This window comes from Salmo salar, chromosome ssa18 (assembly GCF_905237065.1).
Source record: "Salmo salar chromosome ssa18, Ssal_v3.1, whole genome shotgun sequence".
Taxonomy (NCBI): Eukaryota; Metazoa; Chordata; class Actinopteri; order Salmoniformes; family Salmonidae; genus Salmo; species Salmo salar.
The window spans coordinates 64,886,518-64,913,093 of NC_059459.1; the positions used below are offsets into that span (position 1 = coordinate 64,886,518).

Sequence of the window (26,576 nt, forward strand, 5' to 3'; positions counted from 1 at the left end):
AGTTACTGGTTTGTATTTTTTCATCATTTGAGTTGGTTTCTGAGACTAGTAGCACATACAGTGCCTATAGAAAGTTTACACCAACACTGGATTTCTTCACATTTTATTGTGACACAAAGTGGGATTCAAATGGATTTAATTGTCATTTTTTTGTCAACGATCTACACAAAACACTCATGTCAAAATGGAAGAAAATCAAACTTAAGATAAGTGGTAAGAATTGGGCAAGTCATTAAACATATGAAATAAAATGGTGTTTATTGAACTATCACACACATATAGGCAGGTTACAGAGTTCCATGTTACAACTATTATCATCAAAGGGAAGAGTTCAGACATTTGCAAAGTCATTATATACATTTTGTTGTACACTTCCACAAAAACAAATGCATCCAGTCAGTCAACCTCAGCCACTATTGGTGAGTATTTCAGACTTCTGAAACCATCCTAGTATCAGCTTTCACACTTGATGAACAATTATGCTCTGCATCTGAGTGATTCTATGTTGTTATTAGGAGAATATGCCAATGCAGTGACTGTCTCTACAGCTACAACCGACTATTACATTGTATAGCAAATGAGGAATGTACAAAACAGCCAAGTGACACAGACACAGTCAAGCTCAAAGTTGAGGTCAGTAGGGCTCAACTTAAAGTGATGCTGATTGGAGGACTGTCACATCCTGACTTGATGACTCATACCAGAGTAGATGGTTTCTTCCTCTCTCTGTTCTCTCCTCTGTCTCCTGGGCTTGGTACTCTTCTTGACAGTGAACTTCAGGGCAGCGTAGTTCAGGGCATCATCATCACTGTTGAGCTGTGGGGATGAAACATAGATTCACTCAATTCAGACTCTAGGTCAAATCTAATGCTGTACTCTTTTCCTTATCCAGACCCATTCTTGATACGGTACAATTAATCCAGCTAACCTGTTGTTCTGAAGTGCTGGCAAGAGGATTCCCATAGTGGCTTTGCTGAAAAGGGGTCCCTGCTAAAAGGCAAATGTCAAAACATTCAATATATTCAAAAGCTTTTGTTGTTTACTAATAAAAAGACATACTACTGTGAATGTAATATTTTCAGATTCAAAATGAAGTAGGCCAGAGAGGGAAGTGGTAAAAGGTGGGCGAGCCTTTTATCTGTAACTATCATTAATTTTAAGATAATTATGAAGACTTTTACTGTACCTGCACAGTGTTCACATCGTGACCTCTTCATTCTCACACAGAGGATAATGCTGACACTCACACTCAGAATCACAGTAGTTGTCAGGCAAGATATAATGATGGGGAAAATAAGATTACTCTGATCACCCAAAAGGTCTGAAAGTTAAAAAACAAGGCTTCATTATTTTCTTTTATTATTTTTTCCTCAATGCATTTGGCATAAAAGTTAGCTATTAAAGTTAAATCACTGGAAATCTACTATCAACTAAAGGTGAAATATTTACATATTGATATTTCAAACCATTATGGAGAAAAGTAGTGCTGTATTTTGGTTATGGACTACTTACCTTCAACATCCAGCTTGATCCCGTTACCAAACAGTATCTCCCCACATGAGGCCACAGCACAGTAATAAGTCCCAGCATCAGAGAGGCTGAGGTTCCTCTTGGGGAGGTTGTAGACACAGCTCTGTGTAGGAGACCCAGCCTCAGGGCTCTTCTTACACTGATCATTCCTGTCTCCATGGGTGTAAATGATTCCTGGATGGGATTTTCCTGAGCCATGTCTGTACCAATATACACTGTGTTCTCCTGCACAGGTCTCAGTGTGTATTGTACAGTTCAGAGTCACAGAGTCTCCTGGCTGGACTGACTCAGACACAGGCTGTTGGAGCACAGACATGCTGTTGGACCCTGAATCTGAAGAGAGTGAGTAAGATCATGGTGTGTACATTCTATTTTCCTGCTAGATTCATTCATTTAGCATTATATGAACACACATTAGGTAGTGACTTAAGTTACTTTTGACAATTAAAAAAGTTCCTTCCCCAAATGTGACTTCGCCCTCTTCCATAGCACCACAGTAGTATGTAGCGGAGTCCCCTGACTCTGTCTTGGAGATGGTCAGGTTACAGCTGTCAATTCCTCTCTTCACACTTAAACGTTTAGTCTCATTAAAGTCCTTGGTAAAATGAAAACTATTTTTAGAGGGATAATATGATGATGCCATGAGAAGAGGCTTCTGTCCAACAGTTTGCTTGAACCAAGAGACTTTGATCAAATGAGATTGAAAAAAGCAATTTAGTGATACACTTTGTCCCAGTTGTGTAACTATCAAAGGGTCTGGTTGGATTACATTGTTGTTAAGTGCACAACCTGTGAAGCAAACAAACTAAATAAATCAAAGACAAGTTATAGCACAGAATTATACATTATTGTCATTATTCAGACTACATAGTCAATAAAATTGATTCAGAAAGACTGACATAAAAAAGCAAAAGAACCGTATTAATAAGTCTTACTTACCCAAATTGCCGTAAAACAAAAAGATTGTCCAATATATAATCATCATTTTAATGTCCTTTCTGCACTGTATAGTGTGTGGGGTCTGACAACAGGGCACCTTTTACATGATGACACTCATTAGGTAATCATTATGAAGAAGGCGGAAACTCTGAACAGAGTGATATTATTGGCTGTCTGAACAGGCACAAAACATGTGATAAAAACTACAATCTAACATGTGACCTGTGGCATACCATAGTTAGAGCAGCCCTTCAAATGATGTAAAGTCAGAGTTACTGGTTTGTAGTTTTTCATCATTTGGGTCGGTGGCTGAGACTACTGGTTCATATGTCCTCTTTGACATACACAAGGGGTTTACATTGTATTTCTCACTTCATGTCTGTAGAAGGCAGTTCAAGCTTTCAGGAGGAAGTGAACTCTGGTGAGGTTCGCACCTTTTTGACAAAATAAAGATTTGATCCTTTGATACCAGGTGCAAATAATTGGTAAGAATTGGGCAAGTCAGTAAACTTCAAAATAAAAACATGTTTATTGAAGTATCACACAAGTATAAGGGCAGGTTATAGAATTCCATAATACAACCATTATCATGAAAATGAATACTTCAGACATTTGCAAAATCATGATATACATTTTGTTGTAGACTTCTACAAAATCAAGTCAACCACTATTGCTGAGGATTTCAGACTTATGAAACCATCCTAGTATCAGCTTTCACACTTGCAGGACAATTATGGTCAGCAAAGTGGTTATTTTACATTTATATTAGGCAAAGCTAGGCTCATGCAAAGGCATCCTACAGCAAATGAGAAATGTATATAACAGCCAGTTCAAACTGGAACAGTCAAGATCAAAGTGGAGTTCAGAGGAAGGGTGGGACTTAACTTAGAATGATGCTGATTGGATGACCCTTGCATGTCACATCCTGTCTTGATGACTTACACCAGAGTAGATGGTTTCTTCCTCTCTCTGTTCTCTTTGTTCTCTCCTCTGTGTCCTGGGCTTGGTACCCTTCTTGTCAGTGATCTTCAGAGCAGTATAGTTCAGGTCATAATTGTCACCGTGGCGCTATGGGGATGAAACACAGACTCACTCAAGTCAGACTCAAATCTAATGCTGTAATATTTAGCTTTAATACTCTTAACCAGTCTCACTCTTGATGCAACAATTCTGCTAACTTGTTTGTCTGATGTGTTGGCATGAGGATTCCTATACTGGCTTTGCTGAGAACCATTCAAATCTAAAACACAAATGACAAAACATTTAAAACACTTGAAACTTCTTCTTGTTTACTAATTTAAAGGCATACTACTATGTCTTATGTTCTTCTTAATTAAGAAATGACATCAGAGTACGTGTAAATAGGTTGCTGTGTGTGTGAGGGGTGCTAGTGGCATGAGAAGAGAAACAACTGTTCATCACTGCAGCATACATTTTTATGGAGTAAGGCCCAAATAAATACCTTCAACTTCCTTTGTCTTGATTATTGTTAAATGCTTTGTTTATCTTATCACAAAGTAGTCATTGTCAAATGAGTTTGGCAGAGAAACAATGCAACTTATTCATTACAGTTACAGTGAATAAAGTTAACAGTTATTAAGGCTGTGTCATTCATCCATTTCTACTGTCTGATCCCAGAGTACACCATCTCTTCCTCCATGTTGCTTCTGTGTCTTCTAGACCTGTTCTTCTTGTTGCTCAGATTCAGAGCTACATAATGGAGACTGTCTGCATCTTGGGCCCATGAGGAACAATTATAAAATGAAGGAGAAAAATATAATTTTATTGTAATCCCTTTCACACTTCTTTATATGGTAATACAACATAAGGAATTCTATTTACCGCTGCATCTAAAGAAGAGACTGCTGGACCTCTTGTCTGAGACATAGTAGATTAAACAATGGATATAAACAGAAATGTAAGATATTTCACCTACCCTTGATGTCCAGCTTGGTCCCGTTTCCAAACATTATCTCCCCACATGAGGCCACAGCACAGTAGTAAGTCCCAGCATCAGAGAGGCTGAGGTTTCTCTTGGGGAGGTTGTAGACACAACTCTGTGTAGGAGGACAAGCCTCTGGACTCTTCTTACACCAATCACTCCTGTCTCCATGGGTGTAAATTATTCCTGGATGGGATTCTCCTGAGCCATGTCTGAACCAATAGACACTGTGTTCTCCTGCACAGGTCTCAGTATGTATTGTACAGTTCAGAGTCACAGAGTCTCCTGGCTGGACTGACTCAGACACAGACTGCTGAACAACGGTTGTGTTTCCGGACGCTGAACAAAAATGTTTTTACGTCAGCAAATGTGTTTCCTATTTTGTGTCCTCAACATTTATTGAAAATGTAAGCGACAGTAATGTCTTATTGTGCGAATACCTCACATTCAATTAAGACATTGAATATCCAAAATGTAAAGTGCAAAAATGCTGGAGATTAGTTTCGGAACATTCATTTCTAGTTATCTTCTCTCTAAATTCAGATTGTGTACCTTTAAAATCAAGAATGGATCCTTCTCCAAATTCTACCTGGTTGGAAATAGAACTCCCTCATTAATATGTTGCTGAATCTGAGAGCTGCATGTCTGAGATCATTAGGTGTTTTATTCCTTTGCCACTTTGCACTGAGAAGTGAAGATTGCCTTTAAATTCATTGTGGAATGAAGCATTATTGTCACACTTGTAAGCTGAGGACCATCACCCAAGGTTTTCTTGAACCACAAGAAGTGCAGTGCCAAGTTGCCTTCACGGGAGCAGTGCAAAGTCATTGTGTCTCCTATGTTGGCTGAAACAAGGCACATGGTTGAGGATTGTACCGCAGCTAGAATACACACAAAGACAAATATGAATTGCATCAATAAAGTTCCTGTGTATCTTCAAATTTAGGGTGTACCCCCTATAAGCACAGTAGTATAAAAGCTGGACCTACCCATCTCCCTGAGAAGTGGAAATATCAGGCAGAGTGTGATGATCCATCTAGACACCGTTGCCCTAGCGCACACCAAAAACTATACATACCTCGGCCTAAACATCAGCGCCAGAGGTAACTTCCACATAGCTGTGAACGATCTGAGACACAAGGCAAGAAGAGCTTTCTATGCCATCAAAAGGAATATAACATTTGACATAACATTTGGGATCTGGCTAAAAATACTTGAATTGAATATAGAACCCATTTCCCTTTATGGTTGTGAGGTCTGGGGTCTGCTCACCAACCAAGGATACACAAAATGGGACAAACACCAAATTGAGACTCTGCATGCAGAATTCTTCTAAAATATCCTCTGTGTACAACGTAAACCACCAAATAATGCATGCAGAGCTGAATTACCCGCTAACTATCAAAATCCAGAAAAGAGCCATTAAATTCTACAACCACCAAAAAGCAATCAATTCCCAGACATTCCATAACAAAGCCATCACCTAGAGAGAAGAGCCCTCTAAGGAAGCTGTTCCTGGGGCTCTGTTCACAAACACAAACAGACCCCACAGAGCCCCAGGACAACAACACAATTAGACCCAACCAAATCATGAGAAAACAAAAAGATAATTACTTGACACATGGGAAAGAATTTACAAAAAAACAGAGCAAACTAGAACGCTATTTGGGCCCAAACAGAGCGTACACAATGGCAGAATACCTGAACACCGTGACTGACCCAAAATTAAGAAAATCTTTGACTATGTAGACTCAGTGAGCATAGCCTTGCTATTGAGAAAGGAAGGCAGACCTGGCCCTCAAGAGAAGACAGACTATGTGCGCACTGCCTGCAAAATGAGGTGGAAACTGAGCTGCACTTCTTAACCTTCTGCCAAATGTATGACCATATTAGAGAAACATTTTTCCCTCAGATTATTTCCCCACAAAGATTTTGAAAAAAAATCTAATTTTGATAAAATCCTATATATTTAGGGCAAAATACCACAGTGTGCAATTACAGCAGCAATATTTGTGACCTGTTGCCACAAAAAAATGGACTTTTTCATTGTTTAATTCACTTTTGTTAATTATCTATTTCACTTGCTTTGGCACTTGCTTTGCCAATAAAGCCTTTGAAATTGAATTGAATTTGAATTTAAAATTGAATTGACATTGAATTGATCATCTATTAAGTTGCCACCTTCTTTACTAACTGTGTCTTGAGTGGAAGAAGTCTGCCCATGTAGACAACAATTCAACAGTGGGCTGTTTGGTGACTGGTTGAACTGGACAGGTCATTTTTGTTGATGCCTTATCCAGCCCACCATGGTCTTCACAGGTAAACTGAGAATCACTTACTGTGTATTATCAATGCTAAAAGTGGACCAATGCTAGTCATTTGCAAAAACTGGCTGGATGAAAGCTGTTTAATACTCTGTTAAAACTCTTATCTGGATAAATAGGCTGTGTAAGAACAATTCAAATATCATCCAGCAACCATTTTTCTTTTTTGCCAATCATCATTTTCTGTACAGCACTTTGTGACATCGGCTGATGTAAAAAGGGCTTTATGAATACATTTGATTGACTGATTGATTGATTTACCATCACAGGTTGTTGTTGTTTTTTAAATAGTAGTTTGTACATTTTGTATTTTTTAAGCATACATTATATGTACCTGTATGCTCTTGGTATCAACATCAATTGTGTGCCTTAGATATCTTTGGTTCCACCACATGCAGCAGTTACAGTTCTCCTGATGACCTATAGGAGGACTGTTATTCATAGAATGTGACTTGATACTGTATGTACAGGATGAATAGGGGTGGAGCATCATGAGTGTATAAGGGGGAAACACTTACAGGATGAAGCAAGTCTATTTTATGTCAGTCTTACGTTCACTATTTCACAGAAACATGAAGTATAACACGTTAGAGTTCAGTAGGGTCTAGACGTGTACCTGGGTGGGTAGGGCTCTTGGCTGTAGACTGGATACACCTTCTACTCTACACTCTGTAAACTAATGATTACAGTTCAAAAATGAATAAAACCTATGATCTTGTAAGTGATAAGATACTGTGTTAGTCTACATGGCATGCAGTATGTCAGTAGAGCTGTGTTTCTAATTGTGATGGGCGTGAACAATGGACAAAGAGAGTAACTGACTGACACCACATAGACATCCTGCTGAAAACCACAGAGTGTGTAGCAGGCCAGCAGGCCTGTCCAAAGTGTAGAGATTGCCTCGTCTTTAGCTCTCAGCAGACCAAAGTGTTCATGTACCTGTGAACAGCTCACTGAGTGCATGATGCGTGGGTGGATTCAGCATGGTAACACTAGGTTGTCTCTGCAGAAGCCCTCTGGACAAACATTCATACAGACATACAGTATGTACAGAACACTTTTACAATGGGCTTATTGGTGATTGGTTGGACTGGACATGTGCGTCATTTTTGTAAATGCCTTATTCAGCCCAGCATGGTCTGCATAACTGAAAATCACTCATATAATCAATGTTTAAAGTGGACCAATGCTTACTTTATATAATATTTTGTGCAGGTTGGGTGAATCACAGTTATTGGTATCTTGATGAACATGTTGTAGATTGAAAGCACTTTCTGGACAAAGATGTCTAATCCTGAGGTTTCACTGTGGAAAGAGATATATAAATGTCCATCAGTAAAATGAGTTTAAAGTAATACTGTTGTCTGGTAAGCATGCAGAACATTTTCAAGCATACATCACAGAATGTACCTGTATGCTCTAGTATCGAACTTATGCTGTGATAGTGTTGTGATAGACTTGGCCCCACCCCATGCAACAGTCACAGTTCTCCTGATGACCTATAGGAGGACTGTTATACATAGAACATAACTTTATATGTACCATGGGGAACAGTGGTGGAGTATCATGAGTGAAAATGGGGGAATCACTGACAGGATGAACCAAGTCTATTGTATGTCAGTCTCATTCACTATCATTCACAGAATCATGCTCTATCTGAAGTGTAACATCTGACAGTTTAGTAGGAGTCAGGGGTGTACCTGGGTGGGTAGGGCTCTTAGCTGTAGCCTAGTATACATTTATACAACTTCTACTTTAAATCAACTATCGTAGTTCAAGAATGAACATGAACATGCTTTTTAGTCATAATCTGTGTCTGGGAAACTGGCCCATGTGATAGATAGAGGCTATATAGCATGCAGTATGTCAGTGGACTGTGTTTCTAATTGTCATGGTGGTGATCAACAATGTAAACATGAGAGAAAACACACTGACACCACATAGACATCCTGCTGAAACTACATAGTGAGTGAAAGGCCAACCAGGCCTGTCCAAAGCAAAGAGACAGATTTGTTTGAGCTCACAGCAGACCAAAGTGTGCAGGTACCTGTGAACAGCTCACTGAGTGCATGATGTGTGGGTGTGTTTAGCATGGTAACAGTAGGTTGTGTCTGCAGCAGCCCTCTGCACAAACAAACATACTGGCATACTTTATGTACAGAAACTAAGAGATAGGAGAAGTCTATTTTAGTCTGTATCAGTTGTTTAAATATATATTTATTAATGCAAAAGGAAGGCACCTTCGGTACACAGGGATTTCAGGAGAGCAGTTCCATCAATTTACACATACAGCGTAAGCAAGGATGCTGATGATCAATTGAATTAGAAGTCACAGGCAAATATTTTTCAAATGCAATACGAGCAACTAAGCAATCTCAATGAATCATAATTTGCAATGCACAGCGATTATACAGTATCTCCTACTTTACTCCAAAACCCATCTATAGTCTATTGACACTGGACTTAGCTTTATCTATTTCCTGGTGGTGTAAACAACGATTAAGATGTTCAGACAGCAGAGGATAATTCCAGTTCTTATGATGGAGAGAAGGGCCAGGATTCTCAACTGTGGATCAACGTCACAATATGAAATAATACAATTGCTCGTTCCATGACATAGACTGATCAGGTGAAAGCTATGATCCCTTATTGATGTCACTTGTTAAATCCACTTCAGTCAGGGTCAATGAAGGGAAGGGGACAGGTTAAAGGAGGATTCTTAAGCCTTGAAACAATTGAGACATGGATTGTGTGATTCAGAGGGTGAATAAGAAAGACAAAAGACTTAAGTGCCTTTGAATGGGGTATGGTTGTAGGTGCCAGGCACACCGGTTTGTGTCAACAACTGCAATGCTGCTGGGTTTTTCATGCTCAACAGTTTCCTGTGTGTATCAATAATGGTCCACCACACAAAGGACATCCAGCCAATATTAGGTAGGTGTTCCTAATGTGGTTTATTCAGTGTATATTGTATCACTCCAATATATTGCTATGGGCAGTAGTCGATACCACAAATAAATAATTACATGATCAAAAGTTTGTGGATACCTGCTCGTCGAACATCTCATTCCTAAATCTTGGGCATTAATATGGAGTTGGTCCACTCTTTGCTGCTATAACAGCCTCCACTCTTCTGGGAAGGCTTTCCACTAGATGCTGGAAAATTTCAGCGGGGATTTGATTCCATTCAGCCACAAGAGCATTAGTGAGGTCATCCACTGATGTTGGACGATTAGGCCTGGCTCACAGTCGGCGTTCCAATTAATCCCAAAAGTGTTCGAGGGGTTGAGTTCAGGTGTCTTTGCAGGCCAGTCAAGTTCTTCCACACCGATCTCGACAAACCATTTCTGTATGGACCTCGCTTTGTGCACAGGGGCATTGTCATGCTAAAACAGGAAAGGGCCTTCCCCAAACTGTTTCCACAAAGTTGGAAGCACGGAATCGTATATAATTTAATTGTATGCTGTAGCATTAACATTTCCCTTCACTGGAACTAAGGGGCTTAGCCTGAACCATGAAAAACAACCCCAGTCCATTATTCTTCCTCCACCAAACTTTACAGTTGGCTCTATGCATTCGGGCAGGTAGCGTTCTCCTGGCATCCGCCAAACCCAGATTCGTCCGTCGGACTGCCAGATAGAGAACAGTAATTACTAGAACATGTTTCCATTGCTCCAGGTTCCAATGGCGGCGAGCTTTACACCACCCAAGCCGATGCTTGGCATTGCGCATGGTGATCTTAGGCTTGTGTGTGGCTGCTCGGCCATGGAAACCCATTTCATGAATCTCCCAACGAAGAGTTCTTGTGCTGACTTTGCTTCTAGAGGCAGTTTGGAGCTCTGTAGTGAGTGTTGCAACCGAGGACAGACAATTTTAATGCGCTATACGCTTCAACACTCAGCGGTCGTGTTTTCTGAGCTTGTGGGGCCTACCACTTCCTGGCTGAGCCGTTGTTGCTCCTAGACATTTCCACTATACAATAACAGCACTTACAATTGACCGGGGCAGCTCTAGGAGGGCAGAAATTAGAAATTTTACGAACTGACTTGTTGGAAAGTTGGCATACTATGATGGTGGCACATTGAAAGTCACTGAGCTCTTCAGTAAGGCCATTCTACTGCCAATGTTTGTCTATGGAGAAAGAATGGCTGTGTGCTGGAATTTTATACACCTGTCAGGTGTTGCTGAAATAGCCAAATCCACTAATTTGAAGGGTTGTCCACATACTTTTATATATATAGTGTATTTTTTATATTTTACCTTTATTTAACTAGGCAAGTCAGTTAAAAACAAATACTGATTTACAATGACAGCCTTCCCCGGCCAAATCCGGAAACGCTGGACCAATTGCACGCTGCCCTACGGGACTCCCAATCACGGCCGGTTGTGATGCAGCCTGGATTCGAACCAGGGACTGCAGTGAAGCCTCTTGCACTGAGATGCAGTGCCTTAGACCGCTGCACCTCTCGGGAGCCCTTGTATGTACAAGTGTGAACATGTGGTGTTAACACCTACACAATGAAACAAGTACATTTCATGTCAGTCTTACATTGATTGTATATCATTCACTGAAACATTCACTAAGTGTAACACTTGAGAGTGCCATACCTGATTGGACACCCCAGCCAACCAGCTAGTGACACACTTCATCTAGTCTGATTTACTATGTGGTTAATATGGTTCTAAAAGGAAGCAATCTATCAGGAGGATCCTCCTCTATTGGTCTCATTCTGACAGAGGAACATGCAGTAGTTTTTGTGCTTCATAAGACATGTCTGTTTGAGAATTTACTGAAAGTTCTCCCATGACATCATCACAAAATGGCCCCTCCCCATGGACCATAACTTAGAATAGATGGTGCTGTATCACACATGAGATGCTTAACTCAGAGAGTTCAAATAGGGTTCATTAGCAGTTCTTTGTGGTTTGTAACAGATTTCAGATAACTACAAATATATTACAGTCAATTTGATAATTAACTGTTTTGCTGTGACTCTAAGCTGTCAGGAGCAACATGAACAACAAGTAAAGATAGTGAGAACAACAGTGACACCACATAGACATCCTGCTGAAAACCACATAGAGATACAGAGACACAGAGAGCAGGTAGGAGGGTCCTGTGTGCACAAAGCCAGCAGGTCTACCTGACCAAAATGTAGATACGGCCTCGTCGTGGGCTTACAGAAGACTGCTGAGTACCTGTGAACTTGTCAACGTGTGGGGGTGGGTGTGAGTGACATGCTATCAACACTACTAAAAGAGGACAACACATTACAGAGGAGAGAGAACTTGAATAAATAGGTTGTCTCCCATTCTTATTCAACTACTCCCTGAAAATCAATTTTAATAAATGACACGTAAAAACACGCGTCATTGCCTTCATTATATAGAGATCACCCTGCTACCAGTTTTATTTTGAGTGATTGTGTGGCTCCTCCAGGTAACTAAGGTACACTTTATAATAACTTAATTGATGTTAGTAGTAATGATCCAGTGATGGTGACTACCTAGACTGTTTGATACAAGTGACTATGATTCTGAAATGGATTTATAACATGATACAGATGTGTAATACGTATGTAATAAATGTAGATATTACCTTGTTATAGATTCTTAACAGCCACAGTGTCTTTGTTGGGCCTTTGCTGACAGATATGAGTACACACATCAACTGTCACAGGAAAGTGAACAATTTGAACATTTTCACAACTTCTAAAAGTTGATGCGACTCTACTGGTGAAGCATTCACAGGGACTTCCATATACACTGCTGCTCCCTATTGAAAGATACATGAATTGTAGTCCTGCAAGGTGGAATTATAAGTTCACATTTGTCAATAGTTTCTGAAAACTTCTAAATCACAATGTGTACATTGTCATATTTGAAATCAGTCTCTCAACAATATACTGTAAAAATTATATTCAGATAAGATTTTCTCATGAAGAGAGTGACATGGTTGTTTATGATTACGATGTACTGAGGTGTGTGTAGAGAGCGTGTGATGAGGACTGACAGTCATTGCTGGGGGTTAGAGATGAGTTTACATGAGTGGAAAATCTATTTAGGGTATTCAGAACACCACAGATATATTTTCAGGACACAGGTAAATAAGAGTTTGAGACAAACTAAAACACTTGTCAATAGATGCATACTAACAGTGCATTAAACAACCAAAAATAGCTTTGTTACATTGAGCATAAGCCTAATATAGTTGTTAGACACTGAATTTATGGGTGAAAATTAGAGACAAATATGAATGCAAACCAAGCAATACCTCTATATGAAAGCAGTTTAATGTTTTATTGGATCTAAAGTGCACAACAATATGAATGTTAAAAGGATCTTGACAGAATACAAGTAATTGTAACACAAAATGAAAAAGCCATAGTAATACATACAGTGTAGAAAACACAAAATCATTGCAAGTTATTAAAGAGCAAAAGTTGACGTTTCAGTCCATGTTTTGGCACCTCACCCCAGACTACACAGTGTCTCTCTCCATGGCGCTCCTCTGTCTCCGGGTCTTTGGCTTCTTGTGGATGACATTCAGAGCAGCGTAATGGACCGACGTGAGTGTGTCATCATCTTCTTGATCCTAAGAGGAATAGCAAAACAAATTCCAAAGACATCAGGAAATGACCTGAATTTGATAGAAGGATCTGTTTACAGTTCATCAAACTCATGCAAACAAAAAGTAACTTTATGGTCTGCATACCTGGTTATAAAAACAAGGGACTGCCAGACCACTTGACTGAGTGTGCGTTCCTTTTAGACAAACACATGGTGGAATCATCATTATCAACATCATCATCATCATCATACAATTAGTTATCCCAGTTTCATGATTGAACTTAATGTATACTCCACCAAAACAATAAGCATGTATTGTGGACAATGATAATGCTTACGCCTGCACAGCAGAGAAGTTTGTTTTCTTGGGCAACTTATACAAAACACAAGCAAGGACAACGATGAGGATGACACAAATGTCATGACGTGCGACTTTACGACAGGCCATAAATACCTTGTAGAAACTGCCATGCAGTATTTTGACGCCCCATGCGAGGAATCTAAAATAGAATGAGGTCTTCATGACTGAATTAAGTATATACAGGTATATTAATTGTGCAAACAGATTGCTGTACAAACAGACGGCGTTAGATTGAAATAGAACCGTGTGGTGTGTGTGTTGCTCATAGAAGTTGTTCCGGTGTCGTGTATCAGATGACGTCAGATTGTCTTATGAGTTGTAAAGTAGTGATTACATTTCTAGTACTTGGAAAACGATCTAGCTACTTATAGAAATTTGACAAATAGCTGCGTTGGGCCAAACGTTCTATTTCGGTCTCTTGTGTTTCAGGACAGGGTAGACTCGGTTATTATTAATTTCTCGAGCAAGGACAAAGAGCCAGCCGATTGAAATTTGAGATATTAGCTTGACAAGTGATAATTCTCTGTCCCTCGCCTCTTCAGTAGCATGAGGAGACCACGGTGCATTTCGTTGTTTTCCACGCATTCCGGTTAAAACATTGTGAAAATAACGCCGGAAAGGGTTTGAACGTAAGACGCTATTAGTAAAACCATTCCCTTGTCTAAACGGCCATACCTGGAAACAGTCCTGGATGACTGCTTAACTTGTCATGCGCTAATTGATTCGGGTGCGGCAATATCGCTCATCTCTCAAACATTGTTCGATGATCTCAAAAGGGCTTTGAAGCCAACTAAACGTTGGTTAAAATTGGAACAATGCGTCACTACACTCCTGAGGTTTCACTCAGACTACCTCGCCTCTCACATTGAGAGTCATGCTGAAACTACACTTCCAGGACGTATCACTCGTTCACCCTGTGTACGTTACCAGCCTCGAATCTGAACCCCTGCTACTCGGAGCAGACTTGATGGATTGGTTACTCCCACTGGTGGATTGGAAAACCAACCATGTACGGTCACAGGTCACAGTGCCTTCTCCACTGACCACACTGTCTTCCCCTAACGCTAGCTGCAGCGCAGTCATCCACTAGGGATATTTGTCAAAAGCACCCCTTGGGAAAAAGACGTTTCGAAACCTCTTGGTGCAGAATCCGATTCAAAGAGATATTACGATATCTCGATACATTCCATCAGCAAACCTGATTGAACATTTTTTTCATGATTTCGAACCAGCAGTCTCTGTGAATGAGCAACTTCCCTCCTCCTTGAAGTCGTGCAATACTGTAGTTGAGATGAACTTCTCTTGCCCTTCGGACACTTCTGCAAGCACTGTGGCCATCTCAGCAAGAAAAACAACAAGGCGCAGAGTGTACTCTGCTTCCGCTGATACATCTTCCGCCTTGTGGGGGACTGTCACCCCTTACAATGACACTAATAGCATCAGTCCTGCAACTCACCCAATGACGCCCACTGGTGAAATACTTTGTGATATAACAGACAGATATCCTCGTCTCAGTTCGCAGGTACTGAAGAGGTTGCCACACGCGGCTGCTGTGGTGACAGACAGGCCTCAACAGCCACTGAATGTTTTGAAGCACAAACACCAGGAGATTTGGTTGAAAGGTTACAGCCATTCTCATAACAACGCGGCTGCTGACTACTCGTACGTAGGTTCCGACCATTTCGTTTGTGCCTCGGATACCAACACCAACCGCTGGTGGGGGGGTGTACAATGACTATTTTTGCCATTTGTTTTGAAGGTGGAAGTGCTGCATTTAGCTGTCTTCTGGGTTTTTGTGACATTATATGCTAGCTTGAAAAATGGGTGTCTGATTATTTCTGACTGGGTACTCTGCTGACATAATCTAATGTTTTGCTTTCGTTGTAAAGGCTTTTTGAAATCGGACAGTGTGGTTAGATTAACGAGAGTCTTGTCTTTAAAATGCTGTAAAATAGTCATATGTTTGAGAAATTGAAGTAATAGCATTTCTAAGGTATTTGAAAATCGCGCCACGGGATTCAACTGGCTGTTGCGTAGGTGGGACGAATTCGTCCCGCCTAGTCCAGAGAGGTTAAACTAATCACGTAAATGTAATTAAATGGAAAGTCGGGGCACCACGGAAGAATGTTTATAGAGCTATTATCTTCTGAATAAACTCTTAAAGACCTGGTAATCTTTTATATTGTAACGACTGTCGTCGCAATGAGACCAAGGTGCAGTGGAGGATGTGTATTCATATTCAAGATTTTAATAAACCGAAAATAGAACACTATACAAATAAACAAAAAAATGACAGCCGACAGTTCTGTCAGGTACTCACAATGAAACAGAAAGCAATCACCCACAAACCCCAAAGGAAAAACAGGCTGCCTATGTATGACTCCCAATCAGCAACAACGAACTACAGCTGTTCCTGATTGAGAGCCACACATGGCCAACCAAAGAAACAAAACAACATAGAAAAATAAACATAGAACGTCCACCCATGTAACACCCTGGCCTAACCAAAATAGAGAACTAAAAACCCCTCTCTATGGCCAGGGCGTTACATATATCAATAGCAGTCAATTATTAATCGTCACCTTATTCAGTCTCATGTGAACGTCGTAGAATTCTTGGTTATCTTCACAAACCCTGGCTAACAAGTTGAATCAGAAATACAAAATTTGGTTTCATTATTTATTTACTAAATATCTAAATAATCACACAAAATTACATATACACAGGATGGATCATACATTGAATACTAATTATGTCATACATGAAAACGTCCCTAGCGGATGGAACTGTTATGAAAGGCTGGTTACACAAAGAAAGGGGGTTGAAATCACACTTTGCAATAAACGAGGTGCTATGCTCAGAAAAATAGGCTAGGCGATACAGGTTAGCGCCATCTTGGAGTCATCTAAAATCAAATATACTATTGTAAATATTCACTTACCTTTGATTATCTTCATCAGAAGGCACTTCCAGGAATCCCAGGTCCACAACAAATGTAGTTTTGTTCGAAAAAGTTAATAATTTATGTCCCAATAGCTCCTTCTTGTTAGTGCTTTCCGAAGGCTACTCAAAATGTACTGAAGCGCGCGGGACTTGTCGTCACGAATGTGCAAAAGAAATATATTTACGTTCGTTCAAACGTTGTATAACATAAATCTTTAAGGCCTTTTTCAATCAGAGCTTCAATAATATTCAAGGCGGACGATTGCATTGTCTTACTAAATGTTTCGGAACGAGAGGGTGCCCACGGGTGCCTGCGTCATAGTAGTAATGGCCCTCCCTCTATGACCAAATTTCCAGGCCTCTCGTTCGGTCAGTTTTTACCGGAGAAGACTCAAACCACTTTGTAAAGACTGTTGACATCTAGTGGAAGCCTTAGGAAGTGCTAAATGAATCCTAACTCACGGTGTGTTTCATAGGCAAAGTGTTGAAGGTGATTCCACAAATCAGATTTCCACTTCCTGCATGGAATCTTCTCAGGTTTTTGCCTGCCATATGATTTCTGTTATACTCACAGACACCATTCAAACAGTTTTAGACACCTTACCGCTCTGTCAGAAATTAGGGAGGATGGGAATCTCCCTCCTGCTCTTCAGTATTACTAATGCAATGTGTTTTGTTACATTTTGCCGCCCAAAAACTCTAACGTCCAAAAAGTGAACATTGGTACAATATGTGACTCGATTCAGGAAACTAGGCGTATGTCTCAACTCATGACTTAACAGGAGAGCAGTTTGAACGTACATTTTTTGGGGGGCAGAAATGCCTTCTTGAACATGTCAACTTTCATGTGCTTTAATAACAAACTCGTATGCCATCTGTAAATATTAATACAAAAAATAAAAATTACAAGCATTGTTGGTTAATCCACAGAAAAATTTGGCAACCTTCCCACATAATGAGTGGGCTGGACATTCCGTGAGAGAAGTTCGGATTGGTCTGCCATAGAAGCTTGTCAGTCTGTGTTGGTGATCCTGTCGAATGCGGCTTTTAAAATAATGTATTGTGTAGTGGAGCTGCATAAGTGTGGCTCTCCACTTTCTGGAGGATTAGGTTTTGAAATCAGTGGAATTAGAGTACGATAGCTAAAGAGATGGAGGAAATACCTGTCTCTGGATTTCATGTTCAAACTAAGGGCAACCGTGGCATGGCATTCCTGACCGGGAGATGATATATTCAGGTAAGATAGTCTAGCGTTACCTAGCTAAAGTTACATTTTCAGATATTACACGTTTTCTAATTTTGACAGAAAGTGGTTTCATTTCAAGCTAACGTTAGCTGGCTGGCTCCCTAGCTGGTGTTATTATTCGTTTCTCAGAGCTGTTTGCTGTTCTAGTTAGAGCCTAATGTTAGCTAGCTAACATTGAACATGGTTGGTTAGCTCCCAGCACTGTGGCATTGTTGGCACTGTTCATTGTTGTTTGACTAGCTAACATTAGCTGGCTGGCTTGTTAGCTAATGTTATGTGACATGTGTGAACTTACACTTTGTTTACCTAGCTAGGTACGTGGTTTACCTAGCTAGCAAGCTATATGTCTTAAGCTTAATTCAACTTTAAAAGCAGAAATACTTTCCCATTGTTCCTCAAATGCAGTGTATGGTATACCATTTTGTAGCTCTGAGTCTCTACTTTTATATAATGTAAATAACACAATATCAAATTTTGCTACATAAGTCCGAATCCAGATGGTGAGTCACATGTACCTAACATTAGAATGTGGGGAATGGTCATTGAGAACCTAAAGAATAGTCATGTCATATTGCTTTTATTTTGTGATGTTATTAAAAACTGTATGAACCAAATTCTGTAACTTAAGAAGGAAACCCCCTTTAGCTGTCAATTTTTCATTCAATCAGATGTGAATACAATATGAAGAATGATGAAACTATTTTTTTGAATGTGATTTTGGTTTGAGAACTTCTAATCATATCCTTTGCACATTAAGTAGCCACGCCCCAAATGAGGTCAGAGAGCTTATCAGCATGATGGAACTGCCCTTTTCGATCAGAGTGCTTAAAAGGACTGGCTAAGAATTAACATATCAGTCGGAAACATTGCCGGGTTGCTACTGGCATGTAAAGTGGTCGGGAGCTGAAAACGAAATAATTCCTTTAGACGAGAAAAGTGTGGAGAGTTAGCTACATGTTGGAAATGGTTGAAACTCTCAACCTCAACATGAGATGCAGAAGATAACCTCACCTACCAGACCAGAAAGACCGCCAGTCTGCAGCTGCGTGTGTAAAGTGATTTGGAACTTTGACTGTCTACCCGAGGAAGGAAGGAGAAATTCTCATCTCAGACAAGTATCTGGGTATCCCCTCTGAAAACACTACACTACAAGCCAGGACAACTAAGAAGAAGGACATTTTGACCTCTGGTGAACAACCAGAGCCTTCCCCATAGAAGGATCGATTAGTTTCAACAGAGATAGAGAACAAAGACATCTACACGTTAATACATGCATTACTTCTTATCCCAAAACGGGCAGTGGTTCGTGCGCAAAGTAAATGGTTACTGTAAGCGTAGTTTACAAACATACGATAAGTATTATCTTTGTCCCATTGTTTCTGTCTCTCTCTCTTTCCCCCTCTCCATCTACTTTTATGTTGTAACAAGCCGTCATGTCTTGTCAGTCCGTTAGGGACTTTTGTCTCATGTAAGTGTGTATGTGTATTCTGTGTTATTATTTAGTTAGTTAGTAAATAAATAATTCAACCAATTTGTGTATTACTGAATAATCAGCAAAGGTTGGGGTTCTAGCGGATCCAAGAGGGTTACGACTGTTCAGAATGAGACTGATATGACGTAATAATTAATAAGTGACTGTTATCGATATACTGTTATGTAAGTTTTATCTTCTAGAGTTTAATTCAGAAGATGGTAACTCGTTAAAGAACTTCTTCCGTGGTGCCCCAAATTCCTAATGAGTTAATTGTTACATGATTAATTTAATTGGGTAACAATTAACCTCTTACATCTAGACGTTCCGCTAGCGGAACACCTGCTCCAATATCCAATGATAGGCGTGGCGCGAATTACAAATTCCTCAAAAATACAAAAACTTCAATTTTTCAAACATATGACTATTTTACAGCATTTTAAAGACAAAACTCTCCTTTATCTAACCACACTGTCCGATTTCAAAAAGGCTTTACAGCGAAAGCAAAACATTAGATTATGTCAGCAGAGTACCCAGCCAGAAATAATCAGACACCCATTTTTCAAGCTAGCATATAATGTCACAAAAACAAAACCACAGCTAAATGCAGCACTAACCTTTGATGATCTTCATCAGATGACACGCCTAGGACATTATGTTATACAATACATGCATGTTTTGTTCAATCAAGTTCATATTTATATCAAAAACCAGCTTTTTACATTAGCATGTGACGTTCAGAACTAGCATTCCCACCGAACACTTCCGGTGAATTTACTAAATTACTCACGATAAAGGTTCACAAAAAACATAACAATTATTTTTAGAATTATAGACACAGAACTCCTTTGTGCAATCGAGGTGTCCGATTTTAAAATAGCTTTTCGGTGAAAGCACATTTTGCAATATTCTGAGTAGATAGCCCATTTTGACACCCAAAAAGTTTAGCCCTGACCAAACTCCGATTTACTATTAGAAAAGTTTGATTACCTTTGGTGTTCTTCGTCAGAATGCACTCCCAGGACTGCTACTTCAATAACAAATGTTGGTTTGGTTCAAAATAATCCATTGTTATATCCAAATAGCGGCGTTTTGTTCGTGCGTTCAAGACACTATCCAAAGTGTAAATAAGGGTCACGCGTACGACGCATTTCGTGACACAAAAATTCTAAATATTCCATTACCGTACTTCGAAGCATGTCAACCGCTGTTTAAAATACATTTTTATGCCATTTTTCTCGTAAAAAAGCGATAATATTCCGACCGGGAGTGGTGGTTTTCGTTCAAAGATAAAACATGGAGTAGACTCGTGCACGAGCCTGACTCTCATAGTACTGTGACCGGCCACTATCCAAACGCGCTACTGTTTTTCAGTCAGGGCCTGCAAAGCCACAATTCAGCTTTTTGCCTCCTTCTGAGAGCCCATGGGAGCCGTAGGAAGTGTTACGTAACAGCAGAGATCCCCTGTTTTGGATAGAGATAATCAAGAAGGCCAAGAAATGGTCAGACAGGGTACTTCCTGTACAGAATCTTCTCAGGTTTTGGCCTGCCAAATGAGATCTGTTATACTCATAGACACAATTCAAACAGTTTTAGAAACTTTGGGGTGTTTTCTATCCAAAGCTAATAATTATATGCATATTCTAGTTTCTGGGCAGGAGTAATAATCAGATTAAATCGGGTACATTTTTTATCCGGCCGTGAAAATACTGCCCCTTAGCCATAACAGGTTAAACATACTTAGTGGATTGAATAAATAACAGTCATCACATTACTGAAAGTCACGTCATGACAACAGCAACAATACTCCAGACCAATAGGAGGTCTGTTGTGCATAGAGCATGTCTTGTCTTGTCATGTACAGTATAAAAGTGAACAGGGGTGGAGCATCATGAGTATTTGTGGGGGAAACACCTACAGAATGAAACAAGTACATTTTAGTTAGTCTTACATTCCCTGTATATCCAACACAACAAGTAAAGATAGTGAGAACAACAGTGACACCACATAGACATCCTGCTGAAAACCACATAGAGACACAGAGACACAGAGAGCAGGTAGGAGGGTCCTGTGTGCACAAAGCCAGCAGGCCCACCTGACCAAAATGTAGATACGGCCTCGTCTTGTGCTTACAGAAGACCGCAGAGTACCTGTGAACTTGTTGTGTGGGGGTGGGTGTGAGTGACATGCTATCAACACTACTAAAAGATGACAACACATTACAGAGGAGAGATGACTTGAATAAATAGGTTTTCTCCCATTCTTGTTCATCTACTCCCTGGAGCTCAATACAAAACTAGACACAAACACATGAGTCATTGTCTTCGTCATTTAAATATCACTCTGCTACCCATTTTATTTTGAGTGTCTGTGTGGCTCCTCCTGTAAACTAATCTACACTTTATAATATCTTAGTTGATGTTAGTAGTAATGATCCAGTGATGATGACTACCTAGACTGTTTGATACAAGAGACTATGATTCTGAAATGGATTTATAACATGATACAGATATCTAATATGTATGTAATAAATGTATATATTACCTTGTTATAGATTCTTAACAGCCACACAGTGTCTTTGTTGGGCCTTTGTTGACAGGTATTATGACTACACATCAGTGGTGTAAGGTGCATTAAGTAAAAATACTTTAAATTACTACTTAAGTAGTTTTTTGGGGTATCTGTACTTTAGTATTTATATTTTTGACAACTTTTACTTTTACTTCACTACATTCCTAAAGAAAATAATATACTTTTTGCTCTATACATTTTCCCTGACACCCATAAGCACTCATTACATTTTGCATGCTTAGCAGGACAGGAAAGTTCACACCCTTATCAAGAGAACATCCCTGGTAATCCTTACTGCTTCTGATCTGTTGGACTCACTAAACACACATGCTTCGTTCGTAAATTATATCTGAGTTTTGAAGTGTGCCCCTGGCTATCCGTAAATAAATAAAAAAATACAAGAAAATGTTGCTGGTTTGCTTAATATTAGGAATGTGAACAATTTTATATATTAACTTTTGATACTTAAGTATATTTTAGCAATTACATGTACTTTTGGCACTTAAATTGATTTATAACCAAATACTTTTAGACTTTTACTCAAGTAGCATTGTACTGGGTGAATTTCACTTTTACTTAAGACATTTTCTATTAAGGTATCTTGACTTTTACTCGAGTATGACAATTGGGTACTTTTTCCACCACTGTTACACACATGAACTGTCACAGGAAAGTAAGTTTTCAACAATTGTTAGTGAATAATTTGAAAATGGTGACAATTCTAAAAGTTGCTGCCAACTCTACTGTTAAGGGAGTTATGGGGACTTCCAAGTACACTGCTGCACCCTATTGAAAGATAAATGAAGTGCAGTACTTCAACCTGCACGAATGCATATTAACATTTTGTATTTTTTGTCAAAACGTCTCAGTTACAATGTGTACGTAGTGATATTTGGATTATATTTTCAACAATATCAGCTCTCTTCAAAATATACTCAGCTAAGAAGTCTATTATTAGTTCAGGCTTTTATCATTAAAGAGTGAGTTGTGATCTTAGTGACATTATTTTGTGGTTTTGATGCACTGAGGTGTGTGAAGACAGTGTGTGGTGAGGACTGATGGTCATTGCTGGGGTTAGAGATGAGTTAAGCTGAGTGGAACATATATTTAAGGCCGTCAGAACACCACAGAGATGTGATGCAGGATACAGCTTAAAAAATAGAGTTTTGAGACAACTGAAAGTGATAGTCAATAGAAGGAACTCTAATCATGCTATTATGCACATCATGTAATCAGGATGCAATGTCCCTGCAAACTTACCAGTTTAACTTGAAGAATATGAGAGAAAATCAAACAATACATCTAAATTACAGTGAATTCATGTTTTATTTGATATAAAATGCACAACAGTATCACAACATTAATGTAAAAAGGAGATTGACAGAATACAAGCAATTGTAACACAATTATAATGATAAAAACAGAGTGTATAACAGAAAAAGCGATGCAAGTCTTTAAGGAGTAAAGGTTGACATTTCAGTCCATGTTTTGGCACCTCACCCCAGAGTACACAGTGTCTCTCTCCATGGTGCTCCTCTGTCTCTGGGTCTTTGGCTTCTTGTGGATGACATTCAGTGCAGCGTAATGGACCGATGTGAGTGTGTCATCGTGTTCTTGATCCTAAGAGGAAAAACAAAGCAAATTTCAAAGACATCAGGAAATAACCTGATAGAAGGATCTGTTTATAGTTCAGCAAAGTAATACTCAGAATAATTCACTATACGGTCTGCACACCTGGTTATGAGAACTGGGGACTGCCGGACTACTTGGCTGAGGATGCGTACCTTTTAAACAAACACATGAAGGAATCATCTTCATCATGATCATCATCATCATCATCATGATACATTGAATCAACCCAATTTCAATACTAAAACATGTAATGTATACTGCACCAACAGATTAAGCATATATTATGGGCAATGATAATGCTTACCGCTGCACAGCAGAGAGGTTTTCTTGGTCATCTTATACAAAACACAACCAAGGACAGTGATGAGGACGACACACAGAGCCAACGCTACACCCAGACAGTACACCATGAAAACATGGTCCTCCTTACAACCATCTGTGGAAATACAGACAGTGATAGAGGAGATTCAGCATTTTTTGTTCAACCAGTAAGAAAATGTTAGAACGTTTTAGAAATGTCAGAAATATCACTAACAGTCAACGTCCAGCTTGGTACCATTCCGAAACAGCATCTCCCCAAATGATGCCACAGCGCAATAGTAAGTCCCAGCGTCAAAGAGGCTGAGGTTCCTCTTGGGGAGGTTGTAGACAAATCTCTTTGTAGTAGACCCAGCCTCAGGGCTCTTCTCACACTGATCACTCCTGTCTCCCTGGGTGTAAATGATTCCTGGACGGGATTCTCCTGAGCCATGTCTGAACCAATAGACACTGTGTTCTCCTGCACAGGTCTCAGTGTGTATTGTACAGCTCAGAGTCACAGAGTCTCCTGGCTGGACTGACTCAGACACAGGTTGCTTGAGTACATACATGCAGTTGGACTCTGAACCTGAAGAAAGTGACAGAGTAAGATCATAGTGTGTATATTGTATTGGCCTGGTATATAACATTTACAGCCAAAGTCTAAAGTATATTTCTATTTTAATGGTGCAAAATATAAAATCCAAAATTAGGGAAGGAAGTTAAGTTGCCTTTGACAATTAAAACAGTTCCTTTTCCGAATTTGACTTTGCCCACTAACATCGCACCACAGTAGTATGTAGCTGAGTCACCTGATGGTCAGGTTAGAGCTGCCAACACCTCTCTTCACATTCAAATGTTTAGTCTCATTGAAGTCCTTGGTAAAATTGTTGAAATAAAAGGTATTTTGAGTGCGATAATATGATGATGCCATGAGAAGAGGTTTCTGTCCCACAGTTTGCTTGAACCAAGAGACTCTGACCATCAAATTAGATTGACAAAAGCAAGTGAGAGATACATTTTGACCCAGATTTGTAACTATCAAAGGGTCTGGTTGGATTACATCATTTTTAAGTGCCAACCTGTGAAGAAAACAAACTAAATAAATCAGACAAAGGCATAGTACTGATTTATTCATTATTAACATTATTCAGACTACATAGTCATTCAAATTGATTACAAAAGACCATCACATAAAAAGTAAAAGGAACCGTATTAATATTTCTTACTTACCAAAGTTGCCGTAAAACAAAAAGATTGTCCAAGATATAATCATATTTTCAATGTCCTTTCTGAACTGTATAGAGTGTGGGTCTTGAGTGTGGGCCCCTTTTATATGATGACACTCATTGGGTAATCATTATGAAGTAGGTGGAATCTCTGAACTAAGTGATTTTATTGGCTGTCTGAACAGGCATAAAACATCTGATTAAAACTACAATCAAATGATGTAAAATCAGAGTTACTGGTTTGTATTTTCTAGCATTTGGGTCGGTGGCTGAGACTACTGGTACATATGTCCTCTTTGACATACACAGGGTGTTTACGTTCCATTTCTCACTTCATGGACGTAGAACGCAGTTCAAGCTTTCAGGAGGAAGTGAACTCTGGTGAGATTGGCACCTTTTTGACAAAAAAAAGATGTGATCGTTTGATACCTGGTGCAAATAATTGGTAAGATTTGGGCAAGTAATTAAACGTAGGAAATAAAAACAAGTTTATTGAAGAATCACACAAGTATAAAGGCAGGTAACAGAATTCCATGTTACAACTATTATCATCATAAGAAAGACTTCAGACATTTGCTAAATCATTATATATATATATATATATTGTTGTACTCTTCCACAAAAACAAATGTATCTACTCAGTCAACCTCAGCCACTATTGGTGAGGATTTGAGACTTCTGAAACCATCCTAGTATCAGCTTTCACACTTTCTGGACACTTATGCTCTGCATCTGAGTGATTATTATTCTTATTGTGTTACTTTTGTCGTGTCTTTGGCATCATTAAACTGAAGACTGTTAGTTTATCAAATCAATTCTCTGTAATTATTATTACGTGATTATTCTAATAATGTAAATCTAATTAACCTCTCTGGGCCAGTGGGACGCTTGCGTCCCACCTACTCAACAGCCAGTGTAATCCTGTGGCACGATATTCAAATACCTTAGAAATGCTATTACTTCAATTTCTCAAACATATGACTATTTTACACCATTTTAAAGACAAGACTCTCGTTAATCTAACCACACTGTCCGATTTCAAAAAGGCTTTACAACGAAAGCAAAACATTAGATTATGTCAGCAGAGTACCCAGCCAGAAATAATCAGACACCCATTTTTCAAGCTAGCATATAATGTCACATAAACCCAAACCACAGCTAAATGCAGCACTAACCTTTGATGATCTTCATCAGATGACAACCCTAGGACATTATGTTATACAATACATGCATGTTTTGTTCAATCAAGTTCATATTTATATCAAAAAACAGCTTTTTACATGTGAGTAGCATGTGACTAGCATTCCCACCGAACACTTCCGGTGAATTTACTAAATTAGTCACGATAAACGTTCACAAAAAACATAACAATTATTTTAAGAATTATAGATACAGAACTCCTCTATGCACTCGCTATGTCCGATTTTAAAATAGCTTTTCGGTGAAAGCACATTTTGCAATATTCTGAGTAGATAGCCCGGCATCACAGGGCTAGCTATTTAGACACCCAGCAAGTTTAGC

The 26,576-nt window shown here is 39.3% G+C and overlaps 1 protein-coding gene and 2 pseudogenes across 2 annotated transcripts; all 3 read right to left on the reverse strand.

Annotated features, from left to right (window-relative positions):
- Positions 1-242: 242 nt before the first annotated feature.
- Positions 243-2,554, reverse strand: LOC106577670 (uncharacterized). Of its 2 annotated transcripts, XM_014155988.2 has the most exons (6): positions 2,470-2,554; positions 1,966-2,319; positions 1,513-1,863; positions 1,187-1,321; positions 929-990; positions 243-816 (listed from the first exon to the last, which is right to left on the reverse strand). In XM_014155988.2, the coding sequence occupies exons 1-6, from the start codon at positions 2,513-2,515 to the stop codon at positions 676-678; spliced, it is 1,089 nt and encodes a 362-aa protein (XP_014011463.1). In that variant the 5' UTR covers positions 2,516-2,554; the 3' UTR covers positions 243-675. The 2 variants fall into 2 exon arrangements, with proteins under 2 accessions (XP_014011463.1, XP_045557355.1); XM_045701399.1 differs by lacking the exon at positions 2,470-2,554 and having other exon boundaries at positions 1,966-2,453.
- Positions 2,555-4,090: 1,536 nt separating this feature from the next.
- On the reverse strand, positions 4,091-5,272 carry LOC106577716 (tyrosine-protein phosphatase non-receptor type substrate 1-like; annotated as a pseudogene).
- An 18,101-nt stretch (positions 5,273-23,373) lies between these two features.
- Positions 23,374-25,102, reverse strand: LOC106577675 (uncharacterized; annotated as a pseudogene).
- Between the last annotated feature and the right edge of the window lie 1,474 nt (positions 25,103-26,576).

Excerpts from the sequence above, each read along its gene's own strand:
- LOC106577670 (XM_014155988.2), bottom strand. The coding sequence starts at position 2,515 with ATGATGATTATATATTGGACAATCTTTTTGTTTTACGGCAATTTGG. Across the intron at positions 1,322-1,512 it reads GATCAAGCTGGATGTTGAAG|ACCTTTTGGGTGATCAGAGT; the intron begins GTAAGTAGTCCA and ends TTTAACTTTCAG. Across the intron at positions 817-928 it reads CCAGCACTTCAGAACAACAG|CTCAACAGTGATGATGATGC; the intron begins GTTAGCTGGATT and ends TCATCCCCACAG.